The sequence below is a fragment of the Acartia tonsa genome, chromosome 11, assembly GCF_053477335.1.
Source record: "Acartia tonsa isolate MP-2025a chromosome 11, ASM5347733v1, whole genome shotgun sequence".
Taxonomy (NCBI): Eukaryota; Metazoa; Arthropoda; class Copepoda; order Calanoida; family Acartiidae; genus Acartia; species Acartia tonsa.
Genome location: NC_137270.1, coordinates 48,533,182 through 48,560,099, shown reverse-complemented (window position 1 = coordinate 48,560,099; position 26,918 = coordinate 48,533,182). Strand labels below are relative to the sequence as shown.

At 31.4% G+C, this 26,918-nt stretch overlaps 1 protein-coding gene across 1 annotated transcript in view; it reads right to left on the bottom strand.

The window, feature by feature from the left end:
• LOC145331347 (uncharacterized) overlaps positions 1-26,710 on the bottom strand; it is a 51,441-nt gene extending 24,731 nt beyond the window's left edge. The window contains exons 1-10 of the mRNA XM_080175964.1: positions 26,583-26,710; positions 26,209-26,301; positions 25,143-25,241; positions 21,402-21,500; positions 20,895-20,996; positions 19,669-19,767; positions 7,195-7,293; positions 4,734-4,790; positions 4,130-4,219; positions 34-132 (exon numbers count right to left, since the gene is read on the bottom strand). Coding sequence (XP_080032090.1) covers positions 34-132; positions 4,130-4,219; positions 4,734-4,790; positions 7,195-7,293; positions 19,669-19,767; positions 20,895-20,996; positions 21,402-21,500; positions 25,143-25,227 — 730 coding nt within the window. The 5' untranslated portion in view covers positions 25,228-25,241; positions 26,209-26,301; positions 26,583-26,710. The remainder of the gene's footprint in view (positions 1-33; positions 133-4,129; positions 4,220-4,733; positions 4,791-7,194; positions 7,294-19,668; positions 19,768-20,894; positions 20,997-21,401; positions 21,501-25,142; positions 25,242-26,208; positions 26,302-26,582) is intronic.
• Positions 26,711-26,918: the final 208 nt, after the last annotated feature.

Here is a 26,918-nt window from a genome sequence, read left to right as displayed (position 1 = left end):
AAATGTTATTTAAAAATATATAAACTAACCTACCGTTGTTATCCTTAGCATAAATATTTGCACCATTCTTCAGAAGTTCTCTGACAACAACAAGGTGTCCATTCTTTGATGCATGAATCAGACTTGTAAGCCCTAGATATATAAAGATTAGGTTTAGCATACATGATGTTCATTTTTATATCAAGAATAGTTTAGTAAATAAATAGAGTTTTGAAATGTTATCATAATCATATAGTATTTAGGAAAAACTATAGAAATAAGTTGGCACTTATACAAAAAAGACAGATTTTTTAGCTAACTAGATTTTAAGAACAATATGTTATGTTTACCAAATTATTAGACAAATCATGACCATATAATATATAAAAAATATATGAACCAAGTTACCATGATGCTAATATAAGACTTGTCCTCCCTAGATATATATAGATTATAGTTAAGAATATTTAGTTGTACAGTGGTATATTCAAATTGCAAGAATAGATTGATAATCCCTAGCTATATAAGTATACTTTACTGTTCCCCTCTGGTAAATAATTTGATAAAATTTTTGCCTCCAGCCAAAATGTGGTAGATTTATGCAAAAAAGGACCCATGCAAAACATTTTTTCTGTAATGCAAAAATTGAGACCACACAAACACATTGAAATTTTGAGGCCCCCATTATGCAGATTAAAAATGCATTGCATCAGAACAAAAGCTTCATGGTGATCTCAGGAAAGGCCTAGAGGAATAGATTCAGAAATTTTGGTCAGTTTCAAAATATCTATTTCCTGGTCTGTGAAATGACTAGAAAACACCATTTTTTAGGGTTTAATGAGAATTGTCCAATTTTCAGAAGTTTTAGGCTAGGAACAAGATATTCTAAAACAGACAAAAGTTCCTGATTATACTCCTCATAGATTGCATATATATATACTAGCCTCTAGGGGCTTTGCCCCTAAGAGGTTTGATTAAACCAATTTTTCTTATTTTCGATTTAAAGAAAAATAATTTCTTTGAGGGGTAGGATTTTTTTTTTTTGGGGGGGGGGGGGGGTATTCAACCCCACTAATTTATTTTCAGTTTAATAAAGAAAAACAATTTTACTTTTTTTGGGGGGGTGTATCTTTATTTTTGGAGGGGTGTATTTTTATTTTTGGAGGGGTGTATTTTTATTTTGGGGGGAATTGGGGGTGTCCCACCCCCCAAGAAAATAGTTATGAGAAGCTATCCTGTAAAGGAGAACCTGATTGGTTAGCGAGATCCTTTGCTACAAACAAACATACACACAGACACACAAATAAATAGACAGACAGACATCGTTCTACTTTGTATTATAGATCTGGAATTTTGACAGTTTTGACTTTGGAATATTACTTGCTACATCTTCATATGTTATTATTGAGATTGCCCCCATTTTTTTGGGTACATTTCAGGTTAATATGGACACACTAGAATTGAAACTTTGTAAAACTTTGAAATTGAGATCACACAAAAGCTTTTAAAAAGCACTAAAAACAGGTCTTTGAAGTTCTTGTGTAGTTGCAATTTTTGCTATGAAAAAAAATATTTAAAATGAGCCATTCTTTTTCTTAACCCATTAGTGACGAACCGGCTTTTAACACCCGGTTCCAGAAAATGCCGAAAAAAACCGGTTCTCAGTTTTAGGATTGCATCATTCTCAGTATGAATCCCCCCTCTACTACCCTGGTTTTCATTTCCCCCTGGAGCAGGCAGATTTGCTTACTTCCGTTTGCCGGTATAGCTCAACAAAATTTGAAAACCAAGAAAAACAAGGTGATTTTAAAATACCCCTCCTAACTTTTTTGTTTATGAAGTAAAGTTAGTGATTTTTTTCGTGAAATTTAAAGTTTATTGGCATTTACATTCATTTGTGAATTCGTTTTATTCAAATTATTATTTTTTATATGATTTTTTTATCGTTTTTTTACGTTCTATATAGACCCGGCTCGGCATATGGGGGGAAAGTCTGAAATTTTCATTACCCGGTTTTACTAATAGATCTTTTTTACAACAACAACAAAAACCGGGTTTATTAACCAAAAAGGGGTGGTACCTATAGCCAAAATCTTAAATGTGATATAAATTGTTTTGTATGTTAGTTGTAGCTCTATCAATTACATGAGGTTATGTAGTTTTCAATTACGGATCGTATCGTAGTTTTAACCCTTAACGGTCGGGGGGGGGGCGTTGAACGCCCCCCTTCCGGTTTTTTCTATCTCATTTTCTGTGTGTGAAAGATAAAGAGCCCAAACTGCTTGACTTTTTAAGTATGGGTATGACACATAACTGAGAGTTGGAATTTTTTGAATATCTCCATCCTGGCGGGCACAGGATGCCAGCAAACCTGGCAGGGTCATCCAGGTAAAGAGCAAAAATATTTTTTTGACTAAAACAAAGCATTTTATCATACCAAAATACTAAAAAATCCTCTAGTAGTACATCCTTATATGAAATACAGGTGTTGAAGTCACTTTCAGGTTCCAGGTATGATCCTGCAGGTCCTGATCCTCCAGGTCTCCAGAAATCTTTGAAAGGCTCCTGTGGCCGCAATTTTTGACTTAGAGACTTCAAATTTTAAACTTAAGCTTTTCTTACATGTCTACATAACGTATAAAAATTTCATGAAGATCCGCCGCTGTTTTCCCGCCGACCGCCGACTGCGGCGGCTGGCAGCTGCCAAGTACAGCTGCGGCCGCTGAAATTTATATTTTGATATTTCTAATGTACAATTTACATAAAGATAAACATTTTCTGGAAAAAAAATTTTCTTCTAGCTTCAAAAATAAGAAAATTACAGCCGTTTGAAATTTTTAAGTAAAAAAAGACCTAAAAACAAAGGTTGTTAAATAAAAGGGTGAAGGAAGCAAAAATTGACTTAGACTTATAAAAGGTCGGAAATTCATTATCAAACAGGGGACTTGCACAAAAAAATTTAGCCCTCTAGCTCTAATAGGAACTGAGATAATAAGGGGGGGCGTTGAACGCCCCCCCCCGACCGATTAAGGTGCGGCAAGGGGCCCAACTGTAAAGGGTTAAAAAGTGTTCATCTCACTTTGGGCGTTCAAAAATTACATTTTTAATTTTTTGGGCCAAATAACCGGGTATTTAGGTCGCAAACGGGCTTTAATGCCGGGGGAAAGCACCAAAAAACGCCAAAAACGGTTATTAATGCCGCAAGGTTTTTTTACTCGCGCCGAACCGGGTTTTATTGCAACTTTCCTGTGCACGCCACTAGAGCAAAACAAAAAAATTGGAATTCCGTTTTTACCATTATAAAGCTTCCCTGAGATTTTCAGCTCGATCGGTCCATAAAAGTGGCGCTCGGCACTAATGGGTTAAATCAAACACATTTTGGCTGGGGGCAAATATTTTATCAAAATTTTTCCAGGGTGGAAACTTTATTGTACATGTAGTAAGGAGCTATCCTATTCAGGGAATTTTGGAATAGCTCTGCAGCAAGGATTATAGAAATGTAACTGTAATGTGTTTATTGATCTGTTATGTTGATTTTAAATGTCCTTTTGTATAACATTAATTTGTTTGCTAATTGTAAACTTAGTTTGTTGATTTAAGGAAAGTTCAACCCCTCCCTTTCCTGACTGCCCTTGTGTCATGCTGACCTATGTAAGTGCAATTATAATTGTATTTAGGCATGTTTATCCCTGTATTCATGTACAGCTGTCAGGGACTGGTGGAGGGTGTCCCCTTACTGCAGGCATGTCTCTAATGATAGCAAGGTGTTACGGGGGAATAACTAATCGATGAAGTCACAGTCCTAATTGATTAAGTCTTGAATATTGGTGGTTTTTTATTCTTATTACTCTGTTTGTGGAGGGCATCAAACCGACACACATCTGAAAGGAATATTGTAGGAGGGTGGTAAATCTGGGTGGTCACAATGTATGGACAGACAGACATCAAGCTTCTTTGTATTATAGATAAAACACCTGTTTATAAAGACATTTTTTTTGCAACGTCAATATTAAGTTATTTGTTAATTTGCAGAATATCTGGATATTAGACATTAGAAATCGGCCGTATATCTAGTATTGGGAATCTGGTCAAATATGTATCCACTCCAACATAATAAAGTTATGTCTTATTATAAAAAAGAAATACAAACCATATTTATCCATAATATTAATTTTGACTCCAAGATCAAGCAATGATTTTACTTCATCAATTCTTCCATTATCAGCTGATTTTAACAAATCTTAAAATAATATACTAAATGTAGATAATTTCATAATATTACTTATTTCAATTCACTGAATTTGAATTTGATCATGATATAAGTACCAAAACTTTTATAAATGTCAAGGAAAAAAACAAAATATCCCTTAATAGTCTCTCCTGCCACACCTTAATCAGTGAGGGGGGAGAGCATCCCTTTTATCTCAGCTCTTATTAGAGTTAAAGGGCAAGTCTCCCATTTGCCTATGGATTTCCGACTATAATTGAGTTAATGTCAAATTTCACCTCCTTCAACCATTTATTTAGCAACCTGTGTTTTTAGGTCCTTTTTTACTTACAAATTTTGGGTGTAAATTTCTTGATTTTGAAACTAGAAAAACAAAATTTTTGGTGTAAAACTTAAAATATAATTTTTGGCGGCTTGGTCATAGGGGACACATAAATTCGTTTTTTATGGACAAACTTAAAGGTTTTGCCCTCCCCAACCTAAATGAACTTTTATTGTTGACATTTTGATTTTTTTTATAACTTACCAATTAGTCTGAGATATTCATGTACTCTTCCAATTGCATAATCCTTGGCAGTGAAACCTTAACATAAGAATATGCATCCTAAGATGGCATTAATGAAACAGCCTCATAATATGTTTCTAGCTGGTGCGTTAATCTAAATAAGACTACAAGTTCTATATTTCTGTTTAATGGATGTAAATAAAAAACTTCTTAGCCCAGTTCACAAAAGGCTTTTGGAGTTCGACTGCTTTTTTTATGTCAACCTAAACAAGTACAACTGAAAAAAAGCATAACCTATTTTTTTTCTCGTTTTTAGTCTGTTTAGGTTTATAATTACTAAATATGTTAAAATTATTCCTTATAATAATTTTAGTATAACATTTTTTGCTACATTGCATGAAATATTTTCTTTTAAAGTTATATTTCCCTAAACATATGTTGCTTAAATCTATATAGATTTATTTAGTCCTTCATGAAATAAAAGGATAAAGTAAACTAAAAATATTTTTGAACATATTAGAATTTTTTTTTCAACAAATTTGGAATTATAATTATTCTGTATTTGCATTTTATTAAAGGGGTTTATATACTAATAGAAATATGTGGTTTATTTCAAATTACTTTTCCATTCCAGAAATCTTAAAAATTTGTAACATTTGTGAGCAACTATATGCATTTTAAAAATTATATACATTAAATAGACTGTTTTTTTCAAGTCATAATTGTTAAATGTTGCTCGCCTGTATATTTTCTCTCTTATTAGCATGTACTATGTTCATAAAAAACTTTTAGAGGTCGACTGACTTATTCTGTACATAAGTCAACCAAAACAAGTTCAACTAACAAATGCCTTTATAATTCAGTCAACCTAAAGATTCTTTAGTTTGACCTAAAATTCCAAAGGTCGACCTATGTCTTTTGTAAACTAGGCTATTATCTTTCTATAGACATCTTAACTAGGTTTCTAAACACTATCTTGGCCATTTTGGCATCAAAAAGAAAGATCTGTCAAACATCAAGAACTACAGAAACCCTTCATGTTTGAAGGATTGAGTTTGAAACCTGGTTAAGGAGTCATTAAATACCCCATAAAAAACTTTGAACATTATGTGGTTTAACTACAAGATTTCTAGTATTTAAGACAATTAGTTGATTTTAATCTCCATGTAAGGAAAAATTCTCCACTTGCTAGGCTAGGACTCTATCTGCAGTTAACATTTTTAATAATATTAGATCATATTAAACAAGATAACATGGATATTATGATAGGTAATTTTTTGTAATTTAGGTTTCTAATATAGTCCTTAGATATTGGTCAATACATGTTTCATTGGTCAGGGGAGGATATGTGTTAAGTTATAAGGGTTTGGGGAATAGGGGGTATCAATATATTAGTCAGCTGGGGAAAAAATGCAAGAATCTCTTACAATATCCATGTGCTCTAAATCTGTTATTATATAAAAGTGTTTCAGAGTAAACAATAAGAAAGATAAGAAAATTAACATAAAGTTTTCCACACAAAGAATTATAGTATAAAACAAGCACCAGCAGAGGTCTAGTAAGTTTAATCTATTTGAAGCACAGTATACAGTGATCCATAGGTTAAACTGTTTTTAACCTATTTTTTAAAGTATATTTTAATACTTTTTAAGTTTAGTTATTATACGTCGACAAGAGTTGGTTTTATAAGGATATCTGGTTTGTGTTGGTCATTATTGGACAAAGTCCGTTAGATGGCACCAAAATTCCAAATAAATCTACAGTATGAATTTTGTGTATAGGATAGAATACTTTTGTGAATATTTAGACATCTGAAAAAGTGGTGTTATGACCGTTTGACCGATCACTGACTTTATGACCAATTTTTTGACCAGCTTTTACTATAGACATACCATGATTATCATGGCTTCTATTACAACTAGAGACCTAAATTTCCTTTGACCATTTGACTGCTACTTGACTGATCTTTGACCAATTTTCTAAATTGCGATCTGACAAATATGACAAGAATTAAATATTTTTTTGTTATGAAGAATAATAGCGCCACCTAAAATTTGATAATTTGATAAGAAGCCGAGATAGAGGAATAATTAGCCCCCCCCCCTCCTTCCATATAATAATGTGCAAATTAGGATCTGATCTGTAAGGGTTAATGAATTTTGATAGATGAAATCAAAAGACATAAATCAGTATTTATGAAGCAAAACACTCTAAAACTGAGAACTTTATTCCAAAATGAAAAAATCCTTATGACCTTATGATCTATGAAAACTTTCTTAATTAATAGTAAAAATAAACTTTAAAATCCCCTAAAAAAGTTATTAGGGTCCTAATTGTATTTTTAGCTCTGCAGTATGATTCTACTGGTGTCATAGTATATTTTTAATATACCTTTTAAAAATAGGTTGAAACAGTTTAAGATTTTTGTAATAAGATAACAAAGGATTTATTTCCAAGTCAAAACTAATAATAATTATCTTACCATCATTACTTTTAGCTCTTAAATCAGCCCCACTTTCCAATAATATTTGAAAAATTCTAAGATAACCATAATACGATGCAAACATCAGGCTTGTCCAACCTAAATATTTTTAAATTAGGTTTAATATACAGTGTTCGTTTATAATTTACAACATGCATAAGTTATATTGCCCAAAAATTCTTGGATTTGAATATGTAGATTTAGATTATTTGTTAAAATCAAGATTATATTTATTGAACAAAATAAACATGAAACCATATTTTATTTTCTATGATGAGCGACAGGCCAATGATCAAATAAATTTCATACTGAATACAAAAGAAATTCATATTCCCAAAAAAGAACAAAATGCACAAAATGAATAGTTAGAGTAGGGGGAATGACTTAGCCAAAAACAGGGGCAACTCATCACATTCACAGTTTGGAATTCTCAGACACAGGTCATCCAATAAAATTGGTTGGTTGTCTAAAGGGTGTTGATATTCTAGTCGATTGAATGCATTACAGTACAAATTAAGTTCAAAGGTGAAGTGTAGAGGACTTGTACCTGAAGTGTCACCACGCCCCTAGAGTCAATAGTTCAATAAAAATAGAAGATATAGTGGAAAAATAAATAAAATAGCCAAAAACCTGCTAAAATAAAAAAAATCCTTTAGAACAACTTAAAATTAACTTAAATAATTTTTTTAAAATCAGACAAAAATCACCAAAGATATAGGGAGATATATAAAAATAATCAAAAACTAAAAGACAGTCTGACCATCATGGGTGTTTCCTTTCAAAAACAGGAAGTTTAATTTTGATATCTAAAAATGTTTTATAAAAATCAGACTATATACTCCAAAGATACAGGGGAAAATGTGATAAACATAAAAATATCCGAAAACCTCCTAAAAAGTAGTCCAATCGCCATGAATGTTTTATAGTTGAGTATGCTCCTTCATTGTAGGAATGTTGTTAAAAATGTTTCATTCTTCTATATTTTATAGGAGCCGAGAAAATCATGTTTCCCCCATTTTGTGTCTAACAGATGGACAGACAGACAGACATTTTAAATTATAAATTAGTTTCAGTATTAAAAATGATAGAAAGATTTGTACATCCTAGATATTTAATCAGTATTGGTATGAAGGCATTCAGCCCTAACTCCCATAGAAAAGATAATCAAAGAGAGGACTTAAATAGGCAATGGGACTAGAGGACTATTTTGCGCTATTGCCGTGCTAAATTTCATTGTTATTACAACTCTTAAAATTATGATTATAAATTTTTCATAATTTTGCTTCTGACTTCACACAATATGTTTCTAGACTAAGAAACGTTGACTTTCCGCAATTATCAAACAAAAACTTGAGTCCTATGTAATTTAAGATGTGGAATTATAATCTGTTAAAACTAAACTGTTATCTAAACTAACCCTTTTTTGCAATAAAATTTCAAATTTGCAAACTTTTTTTTGCATGTCTGGTTAAATCAAGTTTTTAAATATTTATTATAAAATATCAATAATTACTTAAAATTAAGCCCTAAAGAAAATGAGATACTATTACATATGTGGGAGAGGTGTCCCTGCAAGTTGGTTCACCTGCACAGTGTATCAAGTAGCTGGAAGGCTATGCTGTAAATGTTCTACGACAACAGACATAATGCCAGGGAGATATTAGACATAATGCAATTCCTGGTCCCCCAGGTTGGGGATTGGTTGTTGGATTAACTACACAACACTTTAAAAACACTACAAGTTTACGGAACTGTTCATAGAGCTAGTGATAACCACTTGGGTACACAGACTGGCTCTATTGGTCTCCATGGTCATCATGGTGACAATTGACCGTGACTAATGAAAGCCTCTGGAAGGAAGTTAGGTGTGAGAGGAGGAGTCTTCTAGGTCCCAAACAAAATTTACAAATTGGAACATAGAATGTTAGAACCATGTGTGACTGCTCAAGGTCAAACCAAATTCTACAAGAAATGAAAGTTTACAAACTTGATAAACTATGTCTCAGTGAATGTAGACTAAAAGATAGTGGCAAAATGCTGTTAGAAGATGTAACTACACTACTTTTCTCTGGAAATGCAGACCAATGCATCAGAGGTGTAGGGATTGCAATTAGAAAGCAATTTTCAAAGTGCCTTCTAGAATGGAAACCCATCAATGGCCAGCTAATCAAAGCCAGGTTTAATTCCAAATATGCCAAAACCACTATAATTCAATGTTATGCTCCAAACAACTAAGCAATAGATGATGATAAAGACAATTCCTATGAAATTCTCCAAAGAGAAATTGATCTTGTACCAAGTCATGATGTCCTTATTGTGCTTGGTTATATGAATGCTAAGATTGGAAGCATTAATAGTGGAAGGGAGCAAGTGATGGGTGAACATGGTCTTAGAGTCATAAATGACAATGAAGAAAGGATTTGTGAACTGTGCACTAATAATAATCTTGTTATTGGTGGTGCAATTTTCCCTCACAAAAGGATTCACAAAAAACCTGCACATCTCATGATGGAATTACCAAAGGCCAGATTGACCATTTTACCATTAAAGTGTTCACGAAGCTGGGAAAAAGTTGATATATGTCACTGATTAATGTTTTTTAAGAGTACTATTTTGAGAATTAAGTCTTAAATACTTCCCATTTAAAAATAAATCAAACTTTAAAAAAACGTATTTATTCCCTTGAAAACATCGTTGTATTTTGAGTTTTATTATACATATCTTAAAACCTATCAAAATCGACAAATAACAATCTTTTTGTTGAAGTTTACTTGCAAATTTAGAGTAGAATAAATTCTTTTGTTACATACATATTAAACTAACCAAAAAAGTTTGTAATTTCTTTTTACGGGGAGATTAAACGATTTCTACCGATAATTGAAACGATATTACCAAATATGGGTATAAGGTCAGCTGATTTATAGTTGTCGATCTTGTGAACATAGCACCCTCATCCTATCTCAATATTTACTACTTGCTAAAAAAGCTTCATCATACTGCAGAGCTAAAAATGCGATTAGGTCCCCACATAATTTTAAAGTTTTTACTATAGATAAAATCTATAAAAAATATTTAAAAGAAACAATCTTTAAAAAACGAATTAATTAAAGGTATAAGCGTTTTCTGAGTACAGCCAGGTTGTATAAAATACACACACACACACACACAAACATACATATGGACTCCACAGAACTTGATTGTTTAATACTTCAAAACATGGAATAAGATAAAGAGCACACAAATTATATTCTTTTAATATTAATCTGTTATTTATGGATGTACATCAATTAAAACAAGGCTTTTATCTTAATCCTAAACACAATGTAAAGATGGTTCCTGAGGTAATAAATCAAGTTAGTTAGCAATAAACCTATACAAAAAAAAAATGAAATAAAATAACATGTTTTTTCATTTATGGGAATAAAATTATTTACAGCATGACCCTCGAAAAAGTATTTTTAAGCATCTGCAGCCCTTATTTCTCAATGAATTATTAAAAAATGCATATGTCCTTGTTCTCTATAGATTTCCACGTAATTAGATATAAAAATATTTTTTTTACCTCCATTAACACCAGAGATTTTTAGAGCTAAAGTTTTGAAAAAGTGACTGAGAAAAAGAATTTTTTTTTGTTTCTCTTATTTTTTGGATGGTTATATTATTTTTTTCTGGCAACTGAATAATGAGACACAAAGAAAAACAAGGTAACTAATTATTTCTTTTTTATTCCACCAAAAAATATGAATTTTTAATGGCAAAAAATGCTACTGAATGAATTGATTATTTGCAAATTTTAGGTTATTTATTAACCCTTATTTATAGAAAAGGATTAATTATGACAGTTGCTCCGCCTACTTTTCTGACATCTCAATTATTTAATAGGGGGTAAACTAAGCTTTTTAGACTAAAAAATCATAATGTTTATTTTTATTTTCTTTATAACTTTTTTGTTATTAAAGTTAGGATTGTGAAACAAAACAATTTTCCTGCTATATTCATAGAGATTTATTTGGTTTTTTAATCTTAAACAATTTTGCCTAATAAGTAAGTTTTTCAAAATATCATTAAACTAAAAAGACTCAAAAAATATGTGTAAAAAATGCTTTTTACTCAAAAACTAAATTTTTTATTTCATTTTTGTATAAAGTTTCTGCTAGTAACAAAAATAAAAGGATTTCTAGCTTAATTTTGCTAAAAAAGTCGTTTCATGTTAAAAGTTACTTTTTCCTCAGTCACGTTTTCAAAACTTTAGCACTAAAAATCTCCGGTGTTAATGGAGGTAAAAAAAATATTTTTATATCTACTTACGTGGAATACTATAGAGAACAAGGACATATGCATTTTTTAATAATTCATTGAGAAATAAGGGCTGCAGATGCTTAAAAATACTTTTTCGAGGGTCATGCTGTACTTTTTATAGCTATTGAAATTTTCCCGTACTGGTCCAAACTTACAACTTAAAATACACTGAAGGGACTGCGACTTTTACAATATTCAGTAATGTTTGGTTTCTATACTTCAACTTAACAAAATCCGTTGGTACCATTTGTACCAAACGAAAGATAAGGAGGGGGGACGGAGAATGGAAGAGGCAAACACGAGAATGGCGAATGTAAGTGAGTGAGTGTTGTGTGTGTGTGAGTTAGGCAGGTATTTAGACAGGTATTTAATTAAATTCGACACATTACGAGGTTTATTTTACATGATAAAATGCTTATTTTTATGTAAATACTATAGAAACGCGCTATATTTTATGCTGAATATGTGCAGCAAATCATATTTGTTTATTCTATTTAAACATTTCAATTCTTAAATATCATTCTTTCTACAGATTTAAACAATTTTCCTTTTGTCCCTATACCTGCATAAACAAAGCAGTATTTGGTTAATGATTTTATAAAATAAACCAAACTTTTTCATTACATTTTGGAGAAAGTTCAAAGATAAATATTAATAGAGATATATTACAAAAATATTTTCTAAGTATCAATTTTTTTGTTTTTATCTGCAAGCGAAGAAATGGCTTATTTTCTCTTAGTTTAATTTTTGCTCAGATTTTAACATTATTTTCATGTGGAAATACTCTCGGCATTTTAAACTGATTTTTTTCTAACTTAATTGAACTTTTAAGGCATAATTCTTTGAAAATTACTTAAAATATAAAAAAAGGTAAACGAAAATGCATTTTGAAAAATTAAATTCGCAATCACTTTAACAAAAAATAGAGAAGCTATCTTTAAGATGTACGTGTCTATAAAGGTGCTGATGTCCACTGTGACCACAACCTTCTTGTTGGAACTCTCAAACTTAAATTGAGAAAATCAGAAAATCCTGCCGATCCAACAAGGAGAAAGTATCATACAAGTAAAATAATAATGATATTAAACAGCAATTCAACTAGAGCTGCAAAACTGCTTTCAAATTCTTGAGAATGAACAAGAATCTTAAACATAAGTTAATTCTGTTGAAAGAACGTAAAACATTTTCAAATTAGCTTTTCAAAAACATCTGAAAATGTTCTTGGTTTCAAAAAGAACAAATCTAAGCCATGGATTTCCAATGAGACATGGTCAAAGATTGATGAAAGCTAAGATGTTAGGAACAAATTCACCTGAGACAAAAGAAGAACTCAAAGCATAAAAGTATAGTGAACAGGATAGAAGAGTCAAAAGGAGTGCCAGAAAAGATAAGTGTGATTACACCAAAATTTTGCTGGCAAGGCAAAAACAGCTGCCATTCATGGTGATGCAAGAGAACTATATAGAATTACCAAACTCCTAGCTGAAAAAAAAGCATCTTCTAATACACTTAGAAATAAACAAGGTCAAATACTCACTACAGAACATAAAAAAGCTGATAGATGGGTAGAACACTTCAAAGAAGTTTTGAATAGACCTGAACCACTAATCATAGCTGATACTGAAAGTGCAGAAAATGACTTAGATATAAAAATAGATACTACAACAGATGCAGAAGTCAGAAGAGCTATAGAATCCTTAAAATCCAATAAATCACCAGAAATTATTAAAGCCAAAATCTTAAAAGCAGACTTGGATACTTCCATCAAATACTTATCTTATCTGTTTTGTGCTATTTGGATGGAAGAAACTGTACCTGAAGATTGGTGCAAAGGTGTTATAGCAAATCTTCCTAAAAAAATGTGATTTAAACAATTGTTACAATATAAGAGGTATAATTCTTTTGTCCATTGCAATCAAAATTTTCTGTAAAATACTTTTATTTTGAATCCAAGATGAAATTGACTTATTACTAAGAGAAGAACAAGCTGGATTTAAAAAGTCAAGAGGTTGTATTTACCAAATTTTTATAAGAGATATTATAGAACAAGCTTCAGAATGGCAAAAACCTTTATTCATCAATTTTGTAGATTTCAAAAAGGCTTTTGACTCTATATGTAGAGTAAACATTTGGAATTCCTGCAAAAATTGTAAATTTAATAAAATTGTTCTACAAAAAAATTGAGCGCTGCGTGGATCTCAATACACAATTATCTGATTGGTTTGAGGTGCAAACAGGAGTTGACAAGGGTGTAATATCTCACCCATACTCTTTCTTATTGTTATTGACTGGGTAATAAGACAAACCAATCAAGGAAGCAACAGTATGCAGCTAATGTTGATGACCTTGATTTAGCTGATGATCTTGCAATTCTAGCAGATTGCATAACTAATTTACAAAATAAAACCAACAGACTATCAAATTTTGCTGACCAGACAGGTTTGATTATTAATGCTGACAAAACTAAAGCCATGTACATACCAAATGATAATGCTGTAGCACCTATTATTGTTGACAATAATACAATTGTAGTAGGTGAAGAATTTACATACCTGGATAGTATTACAAACCCATAAGAGGGCACAGCAGCACACATTAAATCAAGAATTAATTAAGCAAGTACAATTTTTGCTATCTTAAAACCAGTTTGGAAATCCAATAAATACAGTGAGAGAACTAATATTAGAAAATACAATAGTAATGTCAAATCAATACTAATGTATGGTTCTGAATTTTGGAGAGAAAATGTTCAAAATTTCAAGAAACTAGATGCATTTCATAATACATGTCTATGAAGAATTTGTAGAATATATTGGCCTGAGAGAATATCTAACAAAAATTTACACAAAAGAACAAATAGTGAAGCAATGTCATTACAATTAAAGAAGAAATGTCTTTCTTGGCTTGGACATGTATTTCTCATGAACAATAGAAGAATTAAGATCATAGAAGCTGACCTCCAAAAAGCTAACCTAACCTTGGATGAAGTAGAGACAGAGGCACATAATAGAAATGGATGGAGAGCCCTTGTTGCAGCCTTATATTCCCAGGTGGAACAAAGAGCTGGTAAGTTAAGGTCTTTTTTTGAGGAAAGTATATTTTTTCCTTTTTTGGCATTAATATATGTTACTCACAATTCAAAAAATATAGAACTTAAACAATTTTTCTTGACAAATAAGTTGAAAATTTCATCAAATATGCAATTTAAGTAATGAAAATTTAATAAAATAATTTTTTAACACTTAACCAGTCGGTCCCCTTGCCACAACTTAATTTTGAAGCTAAAACTACAATGTTTTTGCAGAAAAATGATAATCTTTATGTAAATTTTCTAATAAAACATAAAATTATAAATTTCAGCCGCCGTAGCTGTACTTGGCAGGACATGCAGGATCATACCTGGAACCTGAAATTGACTTGAACACCTGTATTTAATATGAGGATGTAAAACTAGAGGATATTTTAGTATTTTGATAAGATAAAATGCTTTGTTGAAGTCAAAAAAATATTTTGCTCTTTACCTGGATGACCCTTCCAGGTTTGCTGGCATCCTGTGCCCGCCAGGATTGAGATATTCTTAAAATTCCAACTCTCAGTTATGTGTCATACCCATACTTAAAAAAACTTGCAGTTTGGGCTCTTTATCTTTCACATAGGAGGCCCTATCCCTGTGGGGGGATCTTGGACATAGTAACCTTGGACAAAGTAGCTTCTGGATCCTGGACATTTTCTTAAGAAAAGTAGCCTCCTAAGGAAAGTAGTCTCCACTGTTAATAAAGTTTATGGCCGTGGACATGTTAAGCTGCGGGCGCTAGGCCACCTCAACTGTTTTTGCATAGGTGGTTTAGAATTTTGTGGATTTTACAAAAAGTGGTTGGTAGATTTTTACAATTTTTCATATTGTTTTTAGAATTTTTAATAATGTTTTTGCAATTTTTAGGTTAGGTAGGTTAGGTTTTAGGCTAGGGGGCTGAGTGCCTGCTGCTTTGCAGGCCTGGGGGCCAAGTGCTGCGACCATGACCTTAATAATAGTGGAGACTACTTTGTCTGGAAGCTACTTTGTTGTAGAAGCTACTTTGTCTGGAAGCTACTTTGTCTGAAGCTACTTTGTCTGGAAGCTACTTTGTCTGAAGCTACTTTGTCTAATCCCACCACAGGGATAGGGCCTCCCACAGATGTTAGGTTAAGTTAGGTAATATTGTGTAGTCCTGTAAGGTTAGTGACCCTTTTGGGTGTTAAGTTTGGTTAGATTAAGTGAGACTACTTTGTCCGCAGCTACTTTGTCTGAGGCTACTTTGTCAAAGTTCCCTGTCAGGCTGCTCAAGATTACCTTAATTAACCTAACCTAACTTAACCACTGTTGGGCTACTTAATAATTCCTAACTTTACTTTACTTAACCTAACCTAAAATAACATAACATAATCTAACATAACCATTATGGGAAACCCTATAACCCTACAGGGCTAAATATTACCTAAACTACCTAACCTAACCACTGAGGGATGCTATATAAATGGAGGCTCTAATTGGCTTGTCTGTAGATTGCACAAGAATACTTTTTTATATGATTATATCTTATAAAACCAGAATAGGACCAATATCTATATTCCTTAAGGAGTAGAGCCACTGTGGGCTACAATTGAATCAAGACAAAAGTAAGTGCCGAGCCCTGGGACCTATGTAGGGTGAAAATAGACATAAATCCTTGATGATTCCAGGTGGAGACAAAATATTTTAGCGGGGTCTTTTGGTTTTTTTTCAATTTAAAGTTCTGAAAAAAAATTGAAAAAAATATGAAAATCTTTAATAAAAAACAAACAAAAAATAATTTTCAATTTTTTTTTTACTAAAAGATACAAACAACTTATATAAATACTATAAGCTTTAAAAAAATCACAATTTTCAAATTTAGACTTTCAATATAAAGATTTGTAGAAAAAACCTAACAACAAATTCTAACATATTTCTGATCAACATAGCAATAAAACGTCTTTTGCAAAATCTTTATCATCAAAAATAAATAGCACTTACTAAAGACTTTTTTTCATTTAAACTTATACTTTTCACATTATTTAACTTTAAAGATTGATTTTTTCTAAAAGAAAGGTTGCCTAATTTTGAGATTTAGATAAAAAATTTTACTACTTTATGTTACTGGATAATCTTCTAGCAGCGGCTACGCCTCTAGAGGCATATGAGGCCCTTGGGTTGGGGGGGGAAGTCGAACCCCCCTTACAATTACAGTTTTTTTTAATGAATAAGTCAAAAACATTTATTTTGGAGAGTTAATTCTTTTGAGATTTAGATAAAAAACTTTACTACTTTATATTACTGGATAATCTTCTAGCAGCGGCTACGTCTCTAGAGGCATATGAGGCCCTTGGGTTGGGGGGGAAGTCGAACCCCCCTTACAATTACAGTTTTTTTTAATGAATAAGTCAAAAACATTTATTTTGGTGAGTTAATTCTCTTGGGATAGTGGTGGTACCCTTTCCTAAAATAGTTATAAACCTTACCAGGACATATGAAAAGCTACCATGTAAAGGAGAACCATAGTTCACAAAGACTCACATAGAACCTGTTACTTTATTATAAAGATACATATATACAAAGAAACTCTACAATCAGAGTATGTCTGTTTGTTCATCCGTCTGTATAAAAACAATACAGAACATATTTATTTTGCTTTAGCGGCTACGCCCTTAGAGGCCTTTAGGGGCACTTAAGAGGCGAAGAAGTGGTTGAATTCAACAACTATATTTTTATTTTAGGCTTAAAAAGAAAAAGCTTTTTTTGTGTGTTGTGGTCCTTTTTTAAGGGGCGATTTCTCTTCTCTTTCTCAAAAGAAGTTATAAACCTTCCAAGGACCAGTGAGAAGCTACATAGTAAAGTAAAAAAAGAACCATATCAGTTCTTAAGCATCAGAAAGATGGACAAACAGACATCAATATATTTTGTATCACAAATAGTGCTTTAAAGAAGGGAGAGAAATATCATCTGGAAAAAAAAATTTTCCTATCGTTTAAAAGTTATATCCCTGTATAAAAAAGATAGGATGTCCGTGTGTTTTTTCTGTCTGTGCCTAAAGTTCTTGCTAACCGCTGGACCAATTTGGTTCTTCTTTATTGACCTATCTTTTAGACTGATAATAGGATCAACATATTAAGGAGTAGTTTAGTGTCTATTAATCCTTATATAAAAGTAACAGTTTCTGTGTCTGTCTGTTTGTGTGTGTGTGTGTGTGAGGGTGTCTGTCGGTACCGAAGATTCTTTGTAACCGCTTAACTGATATAGTTCTTCTTGTTTCAAGTTTTTCATGGTCCTTAGAACGAAGTTTTAAGTTTAGAAAAAATTAGTTCCTACCCCACATTTAAAAAAAACTTTTTCTTTTACATACTAAAACTGAAAGTAGGGGAGGGGTCAACTTCCCCACTTGTCAAGGGCCCCTAGATGCCTCTAGGGGCAAAACCGCTAGTGATAAAATAATTTTTATCTTGAACTATAATTAAATTGTTCTTTTTCCATTTAATAAAATATAATTGTAATTATCAACCTCAAAGAATATCCAGAATTAGGTAATTGGATTTAACAAGGGAAAAAGACAACATCCATAATTAGTGAAGCTCTTAAGTTTAAAAGAATACAAATAAAGAAAAAAGCAAGTGTAACATACAGATACAAAAATATATTAATCAGAGCGAGATGGGACAATGGGCTGTTTATTAGACTAGTCCCCATAGTTTAATATAGGAATTTGTTATTCGTTGGCTTAACTACTTAGGAGACCTGTTGCGATTTTTGTTTGGTTGGATTATTAAATTAAGTGCCCAACATTTCAACCATTAACTGAAACATACAGAAGGGTTATCCATGTATCATATTTGGGAATGTAAATCAATTTAGCGGTCATTGTCTTATCCCTTTAGATCCCTGAATAGTAATTAAAAATGATCAATGGTTCTTTTTTTTCTATGTAGCTTCTCATTGGTTCTTGGAAGGTTTATAACTTATTTTTGGGGGGTACCTCCACCATCCAGGAGAAATCAACCCCTAAAAAAGGACCCCATTTCACACACAAAAAATAACTTTTTCTTTTTAAGTCTAAAATAAAAATCTAGTTGTAGAATTCAACCACTTCTTCCCCTCTCAAGTGCCCCTAAAGGCCTCTAAGGGCGTAGCCGCTAGTACCAAATAAATATATTCTGTAATGTTTTTATACAGACAGATGAACAATTAGACATACTCTGATTGTAGAGTTTCTGTGTATATATGTATCTTTATAATAAAGTAACACGTTCTATGTGAGTCTTTGTGCACCAAGGGATCTCACTAACCACTGAACCAATATGGTTCTCCTTTACATGGTAGCTTCTTATATGTCCTGGTAAGGTTTATAACTATTTTGGGGAAGGGTACCATCACTATCCCAAGAGAATTAACTCTACAAAATAAATGTTTTTAACTTTTTCATTAAAAAAACTGTAATTGTAAGGGGGGTTCGACTTCCCCCCCAACCTAAGGGTCCCTATATGCCTCTAGAGGCATAGCCGCTGCTAGTAGAGTTTCCAATGATATAAAGTAGTAAAGTTTTTTATCTAAATCTCAAAATTAGGCAATTAATTATGAATAAAAAAATCACGCAACCTTTCTTTTAGAAAAAATCAATCTTTAAAGTTAAATAATGTGAAAAGTATAAGTTTAAATGAAAAAAAGTCTTTAGTAAGTGCTATTTATTTTTGATCATAAAGATTTTGCAAAAGACGTTTTATTGCTATGTTGATCAGAAATATGTTAGAATTTGTTGTTAGGTTTTGAATTTGAAAATTGTGATTTTTTTATTTTGTTTTTTATTAAAGATTTTCATATTTTTTTCAATTTTTTTTCAGAACTTTAAATTGAAAAAAAAACCAAAAGACCCCGCTAAAATATTTTGTCTCCACCTGGAATCATCAAGGATTTATGTCTATTTTCACCCTACATAGGTCCCAGGGCTCGGCACTTACTTTTGTCTTGATTCAATTGTAGCCCACAGTGGAGCCAATTTGGTCAGACAAATAGACAGACAGACAGACTCCATTCTACTTTATTTGCAAATTTAAGTGATTTTATTTCAAATATTACGGATTTAAGTGTGACACCTAAAATTTTTGAATGAAAGGATTAAAAAAATTTACCATCTGAACTCTGGGCATGAATATCAGCACCATGTTCAATTAATTGTTTTACTACTTCTAAGTGGCCCTCTCTAGATGCTATAATAAGACTGGTAAATCCTAAAATAGAGTTGTAAAATATTAAAGAACATTTTTCAACTTATAAAACCATAGGCATGCAATTCACTTTGTTCAAGGCCTTGGGGTTATTTTAAACAGAATGCTAAACTCGCTCCTCAAAGCAAAGAGGAGCTTTTTAATAAAAGTTGGGAGAGGGGAAAGCATATCACAAGCTTTTTTTATTTTTGGTTAGTAAAAGTTTTTGGGTTGGGTGGATAACTACTGCAGTTCACGGTAAAATATTGCTGGTAACGAATATTGCCAAAAATCTATGAATTTTAAAGGCTGCTAGCTGCCAAACGGCTAAACGTATAGATCATACCCGCACACCATTTTAAGCAGTATAAGAAGGCCTACAAATAATCTGGAATAGCCAAGATCCAATGATGCACATGGAAAGCTTTACTGAAGAAAAAACGCGTAAAATAGGCCCTTTTCGCTCATTTCTCTGCACTGCGAGATAATTATGCATTATTGATTTATGACTATTCCAGATTATTTGTAGGCCTTCTTATGCTGCTTAAAACAGTGTGCAGGCATGATCTGTACGTTCAGCCGTTTGGCAGCTAGCAGCTTTTAAAATTCATAAATTTTTGGCAATATTCGTTACCAGCAATATTTTACCGTGAACTGCAGTAGATCCATACCTTTTTCTTACTTACTTATTATTGTCTTAGAATATACATTATTTAGAGACACCCAGTGCATTGTTTACTTCACTGTCTATTGCTATATGATGCAACAAACTATTATATGTTTCTTATAATGTGTCAGATCTGTTTTTATCTGGTGGATCTGTATTTAGAGAAACAAACAAGGACATCTAAGTTTTTTGTTGTGGGAAGGAGGTAAAAAATCTGAAGAATGTTGGTGGATTGGCGCAGAAAGTGCCCATTATTTTATAAGTCTCCATCATTGGCAACAAGATCATTGGTTTATTATTTAGGTATCAGTAAACTTTTAGCTTCAGTTGGCTGTTTCCCGCCCACATTTCATTACAACTTAATTAAATAATAATTGTACATATTTAGAGGCATATCTTTCTACATACAATTTTCATCTTAAAAACTTTTATTCACACAACTTGAAAAAAGTGAAGAATAATAATCAAGAGAAATATTACTTACTTTTATTATAAGTAGCTGCATTTACATGAGCACCCTTGCTTATCAGGTATTTTACAACATCAAGACGGCCTCTATTAGAGGCTCCAATCAGACTGGTCCAATCTAAGAAAAACAAAGCTATTTAAATCATATGGTCCCCTAACAACAAACTCAAAAGTCAAACAAGCACCCTTTACAGGTAAATTGTTGAATGAATCATGAAAATTATTTAAATACCCTTTTAATTTGAGAAAGGGGGTATTTTTTGTTTTTGCATCCCCTTTTGCTCTTTTAGGAGGATGTAGAAGGGGCTTGACTCTTGAGAGGGAGTTGATGGGGTGCAGAATTGTGAATTTCCACTGTTTGATAATGATTTTCCAATATTAAGTTTGTGAAAGAAAATAGAGAAAAAAGAGTGTACGATATTTGAGTTGAGTAGTAATTAGCTTGGAATTCTTTATTCAGAAATTTCTTAATGATGATTTTTTTTTATAATTCTAATAGAAGATTATTTTCAATCTAACTTACTTTCATTGGAAAAAGAATTAACATTTGCACCATTTTCAACTAAATATCTGACAACATTAATATGGCCTCCTTCAGATGCTTTTATCAAACTGGTTGACCCTAAATTTAATAAAATCAAGCATTTTGGTTTATTAACTGGTACCAAAGCATAGAATTGACTTGATGTGCCTAGTAATGAAGTTAATGGTGTTTATAAAGAGGATTTAATTGGCCAAATGTTTCAAAATTTAGTAAAAGTAACTTTGGATACTAATGTAATTAACAGCTCAATTTCTCCTTCCTCCCTATTGTATTACAGACAGTTTTCCGCAGATATTTAGATAGATAGTAATTTAAATAATTATAATGGTAAATTGCGATGATTAGATTACTACGGATTTTAAAATAAAATAATCATTTTAATGTAAATATGCTAACCAATATGATTTGCATGTCTATCGCATTGTATAATAGACAATTTTCCACAGATACTAAGATATATAATACCCAAATTTAGATAAGAATAATCAATTTAATGTTAAATGTATTCTATGTAAATGTTTCAAAATTTAGTAAAAGTAACTTTGGATACTAATGTAATTAACAGCTCAATTTCTTCTCCCTCCCTATTGTATTACAGACAGTTTTCCGCGGATATTTAGATAGATAGTAATTCAAATAATTATAATGGTAAATTTCTATTATTAGATTACTACAGATTTTAAAATAAAATAATCATTTTAATGTAAATATGCTAACCGATATGATTTTCATATATACCGCAGACGGCTTTTTTAATTAGCAATGTCTTAACTTTTCAACTATAATAATTTAAATATCATCATTGGGTACAAACATCAATTTATCATCCATTGTTTTCCCTTGAGATCCCTGGTTGTGAATATATGTAGAGAATATTGCATTTTATTACAAACAGTTTTCCACGGATATTAAGAAAAATAGTATTCAAATTTAGATTATTATAATGGTACCCATCTTATATAATTTTAGTGGTACCCAATCATGATGATATGATTTTCATATCTATTGCATTTTATTACAGACAGTTTTCCGCAGATATTACGAAATAAAGTACCCAAATTTAAATAATTATAATGATACCCAAACTTGTATAAAACTTGAATTATATATAACTTGGAGAGATTTGGTGTTTTTAAATGGTAAATAGATACTCGTGTCTGTCTCAGATTTTTATTGCCCTGAATAGCATTTGAATATTTTAATAAACTTTATTATCCTAAAGTTTATGAGAAGTTTGGAGATTAGTAATAAAGGGTTAGAAATTAAAAAAGGGGATATCTAGAGCAATAAAATCCTGGACTGATTTTTTAATAATGGTAATAATGGTAATTAACACCTTCATATTATTTTCTATTAAATTTCTACCCATTTGCCTGCTTGTAGCTTTATAAATTACGTTTGGTTATATATTTTTCAATTACGGATTGTATTATAGTATTAGCTACTCTACAACTTTGGACGTTCAAAAATTACATTTTTAATTCTTTGGTAAAAAAAAAACCGGGTTTTTACAAAAAAAAACAGGTTTTCATACCAAGAGAAACCGCCCAAAACGGCTACCTATGCCGAAAAGTATCTTTACTCGCGCTGGACCCGGTTTATTTGCAACTTTCCTAAGGACGCCACAAGAACAAAATAAAAAATACATTTTCAAATCAAGCTTCCCGGAAATTTTCAGCTCGATACGTCCATAAAAGTGGCGCTCATCATGAATGGGTTAATTCAAGTTTTTAAAACTTTTTTATAAAATCAATTTTACAAAAAATGTCAATAAATACTTAAATAATGTTAATTTTCTTGTTTAGGTCTTTTTTTGAAGAAAGTATATTTTTTTCTGTTTTTGCATTAATACGTTTTTTTATCAATTCAGAGTTAAAAATAATAAAACTTAAATGATTTTTCTTGAATAACAAGATGAAAATTTTACCAAACATACAATTTAAGTGATGAACATTTTAAAAAATCATTTCATAAAAGTTTCAAAATATCAATTTTCTAAATTTAAAACAAAATGTTAATAGAATAAAATACAATTTAACATATAACTTAACCCATTAGTGCCGAGCGCCACTTTTATGGGCCGATCGAGCTGTAAGTTTCAGGGAAGCTTTATAATGGTCAAAACGGAATTCGTATTTTTTTGTTTTGCTCTAGTGGCGTGCACAGGAAAGTTGCAAAAAAACCCGGTTCGGCTTGGCCATAAATACCAACCAGGCATTAACACCCGTTTTTGGTGCTTTCCCCCAGTTTTAAAACCCGGTTGACCTGTATAAACCCGGTTATTTTGACCAAAAATCAAAAAATGTAATTTTTGAACGCGTAAAGTGAGATGAACACTTTTTAGAACTTTGATACGATCCGTAATTGAAAACTACACAACCTCATGTAATCTAAAGAGCTACAAGTATAATACGAAGCGATTTATTTCAAATTTCGTGTTTAGCCGGCGTTTTCGGGTAAAAAAACCCTGTTTTGTTGTTGTTGTCAAAAAAGATCTATTAGTGAAACCGGGTAATAAAAATTTCAGACTCAAAATGGAAATGCCGAACCGGGCCTATATAGGGCGTAAAAAAACGATAAAAAAATCATATAAAAAATAATAATTTAAATAAAACGAATTCACAAATAGATGTACTTGTCAATAAACTTTAGATTTAACGAAAAAAATCAGCAACTTTACTATAAAAACAAAAAAGTTAGATGGGGTATTTTGAATTTTCATGATTTTCAAACTTTGTTGATCTATACCGGCAAACGGAAGTAAGCAAAACTACCTGCTCCAGGGGGAAATGAAAGCCAGGGTAGTAGAGGGGGGATTCATACTGAGAATGATGCAATTATGAAGCCGAAAACCGGTTTTTTTACATTTTCTGGCACCGGGTTTTAAAACCCAGTTTGGCACTAATGGGTTAAAAAGGTAACAACATTTTATAATATGATGTTTTCAAAAATAATTCAGAAAAAGGTATAAAAATGCATTTTTACACTTTATTCTGTGTAATAAATCTTAATCATCATTTGATAAAAATGAAACATTTAATAAACTTATTGAATCCTTTTGTGGCAATATTTAAACTTGTCAATTTTTACAATAAGGTGTTTTTTAATTAAAATCTTTGTCAATTTCTCTTCTACAACGAAAAAGAAAGGGATTTTTTACAATTTCTAGGTTCTTTTCTTTAATTTAAACTATATAATATAAAATACATTTTAATCTTTTGAGTCATCACACTCAGTAAAATGTAACAATTTCTTAATGAATTGTGCTGTTTTTGGCAGCTGGCAGCCACTACAGTTGGCGGCCAGCGGGAAAACAGCAGTAGATATTTATAAAATTTTAATATGTTTAAAGATTTCAGGAGACCTGCAGGATCATACCTGGAACCTGAAAGTGACTTGAACACCTGTATTTATATTTGGATGTACTACTGGAGGATAAATGCTTTATTTAAGTCAAAAAGATATTTTTGTTCTTTACCTGGATGACACTGTCAGGTTTGCTGGCATCCTGTGCCTGCAGGCTGGAGATATTCTAAAAGTTCCAACTCTCAGTTATGTGTCATACCCATACTTTAAAAATCACGCAGTTTGGGCTCTTTATCTTTCACACGCAGAAAATGAGATAGAAAAAAACGTTAAGGGTTAATATAGTATTTAGTATTAGTATATGTGAATAAATATTGATGGTAAGATATTGAAAAAAGATGACTGTAAAATTACCAAATTTGTTGCCCTCATCAATTTTTGCACCATTTTCAACTAAATATCTGACAGTCTCCAAGTGTCCTCTTTCAGATGCTCTCATAAGACTTGTGAAACCTTAATAATCTTAACCCATTAGTGCCGAACCGGGCAATAAAACTTTCGGGTATTTTTACTCACGCCGAACCGGGCCTATATAGAACGTAAAAAAACGATAAAAAATCATATAAAAAATAATAATTTGAATAAAACGAATTCACAAATGAATGTAGTTGCCAATAAACTTTAAATTTCACGAAAAAAATCACTAACTTTACTTCATAAACAAAAAAGTTAGGAGGGGTATTTTAAATCACCTTGTTTTTTTTGGTTCACCCATTTTCGATGAAAGATTGTGGCCGACCTAATAGATAGAAACGCTTCTCTCTGGGGGGAATTGAAAAACAGCGCAGTAAAGGGTAGGCTCAAGCGAGCATGATGCAATCAAGAAACTGAAAACCGGTTTATTTTGGCATTTTCTGGAACCGGGCGTTAAAAGCCGGTTCGTCACTAATGGGTTAATCTAAAAAGAATTATTTTCTTTTATAAGCATAAAACAGTTAACATTAGACCTTTTTTGTTCTTATTTTTAGTGTAGATTCAGTATTTAAAGCCAGATTATATACAGGATTCATTACTTTGAGATAGAAGACCTAATTAGAAGCTTCTAAGTTTTAAAAAAATTACACTCATTTCAATTTAAACCTTACACCTTTTAATTGATGGGAAGGAGGATGAAGATAACAAGCATCCAACCCATATAAAAAGCAATGCTTTTATAACTATTAAAATTGTCCTATATTTGACAACTTTTACAATAGTTAATGTAGTTTGTTTTCTATACTTTAACTAAACAAAATCCGTTGGTTCCATTTATTTATATTTATATACATATAAAGTAAGAAGGGGTCATATGAAATGGGAAACACAAACAGGTAATGTAAGTTGAGTATCTGTATAATTATAAATCAATAAATTAAAAAAATTGCTTAACCAAGTAGTTGACATTTTAATTAAAATCAACATCTGAAAAGAATAATGTTACCTTCTTTATCATAAGCATTGACATATGCACCATTGTTAACATAGAACTCAACAATTTCTAGGAGTCCTTCTTTGGATGCATTAAGAAGACTGCCTGTAATAAATAGGTGGATGGGTTACTGAACCTAATTTGTAGTAAATGAAAATCAAAATTGTTTACATAACTTAGAACTTTTTTTCCTGGAAATGTCCTAAAACTTTGTTTAATTCTTTCTTTTTTGTTTATGGATTGTAAAGCAGTAAGGATTTAATCCTCATGAAAGTCTATAGAATAATTTAAACAAAAAATATTTAGTATGAAGAAAATAATATTTTTTTAAGACGCTCTTACATTTAATAAATATGAAAAGGTACATCACTTTTTATATGTTTTACCTGCATTCAGTATTACTCTCTCATATTCTTTATACTTTTTCTGAGTTTAAAAAAATATTATCAAGTCTTTTTCTCTACTTAATACTTAATAAAATAAATGTACTATTAATTACTTACCATCATCTCTTCAGTCAATGCACAGTTGTAAGCTCTATATGAATATAATAAAATCAAATAATTAATTAATCATGTCTATTTAACTCCTAACACAACTTCATTTATATGTTGGAAAAATCAAAGGAAACACTCTGTAAATGTTTTCTACGGAAGAAACAACATTTTAAAATTTTTAATGTATTTTCCCTCCAGCAATCTGTAAATAGTTTTCTTGACATG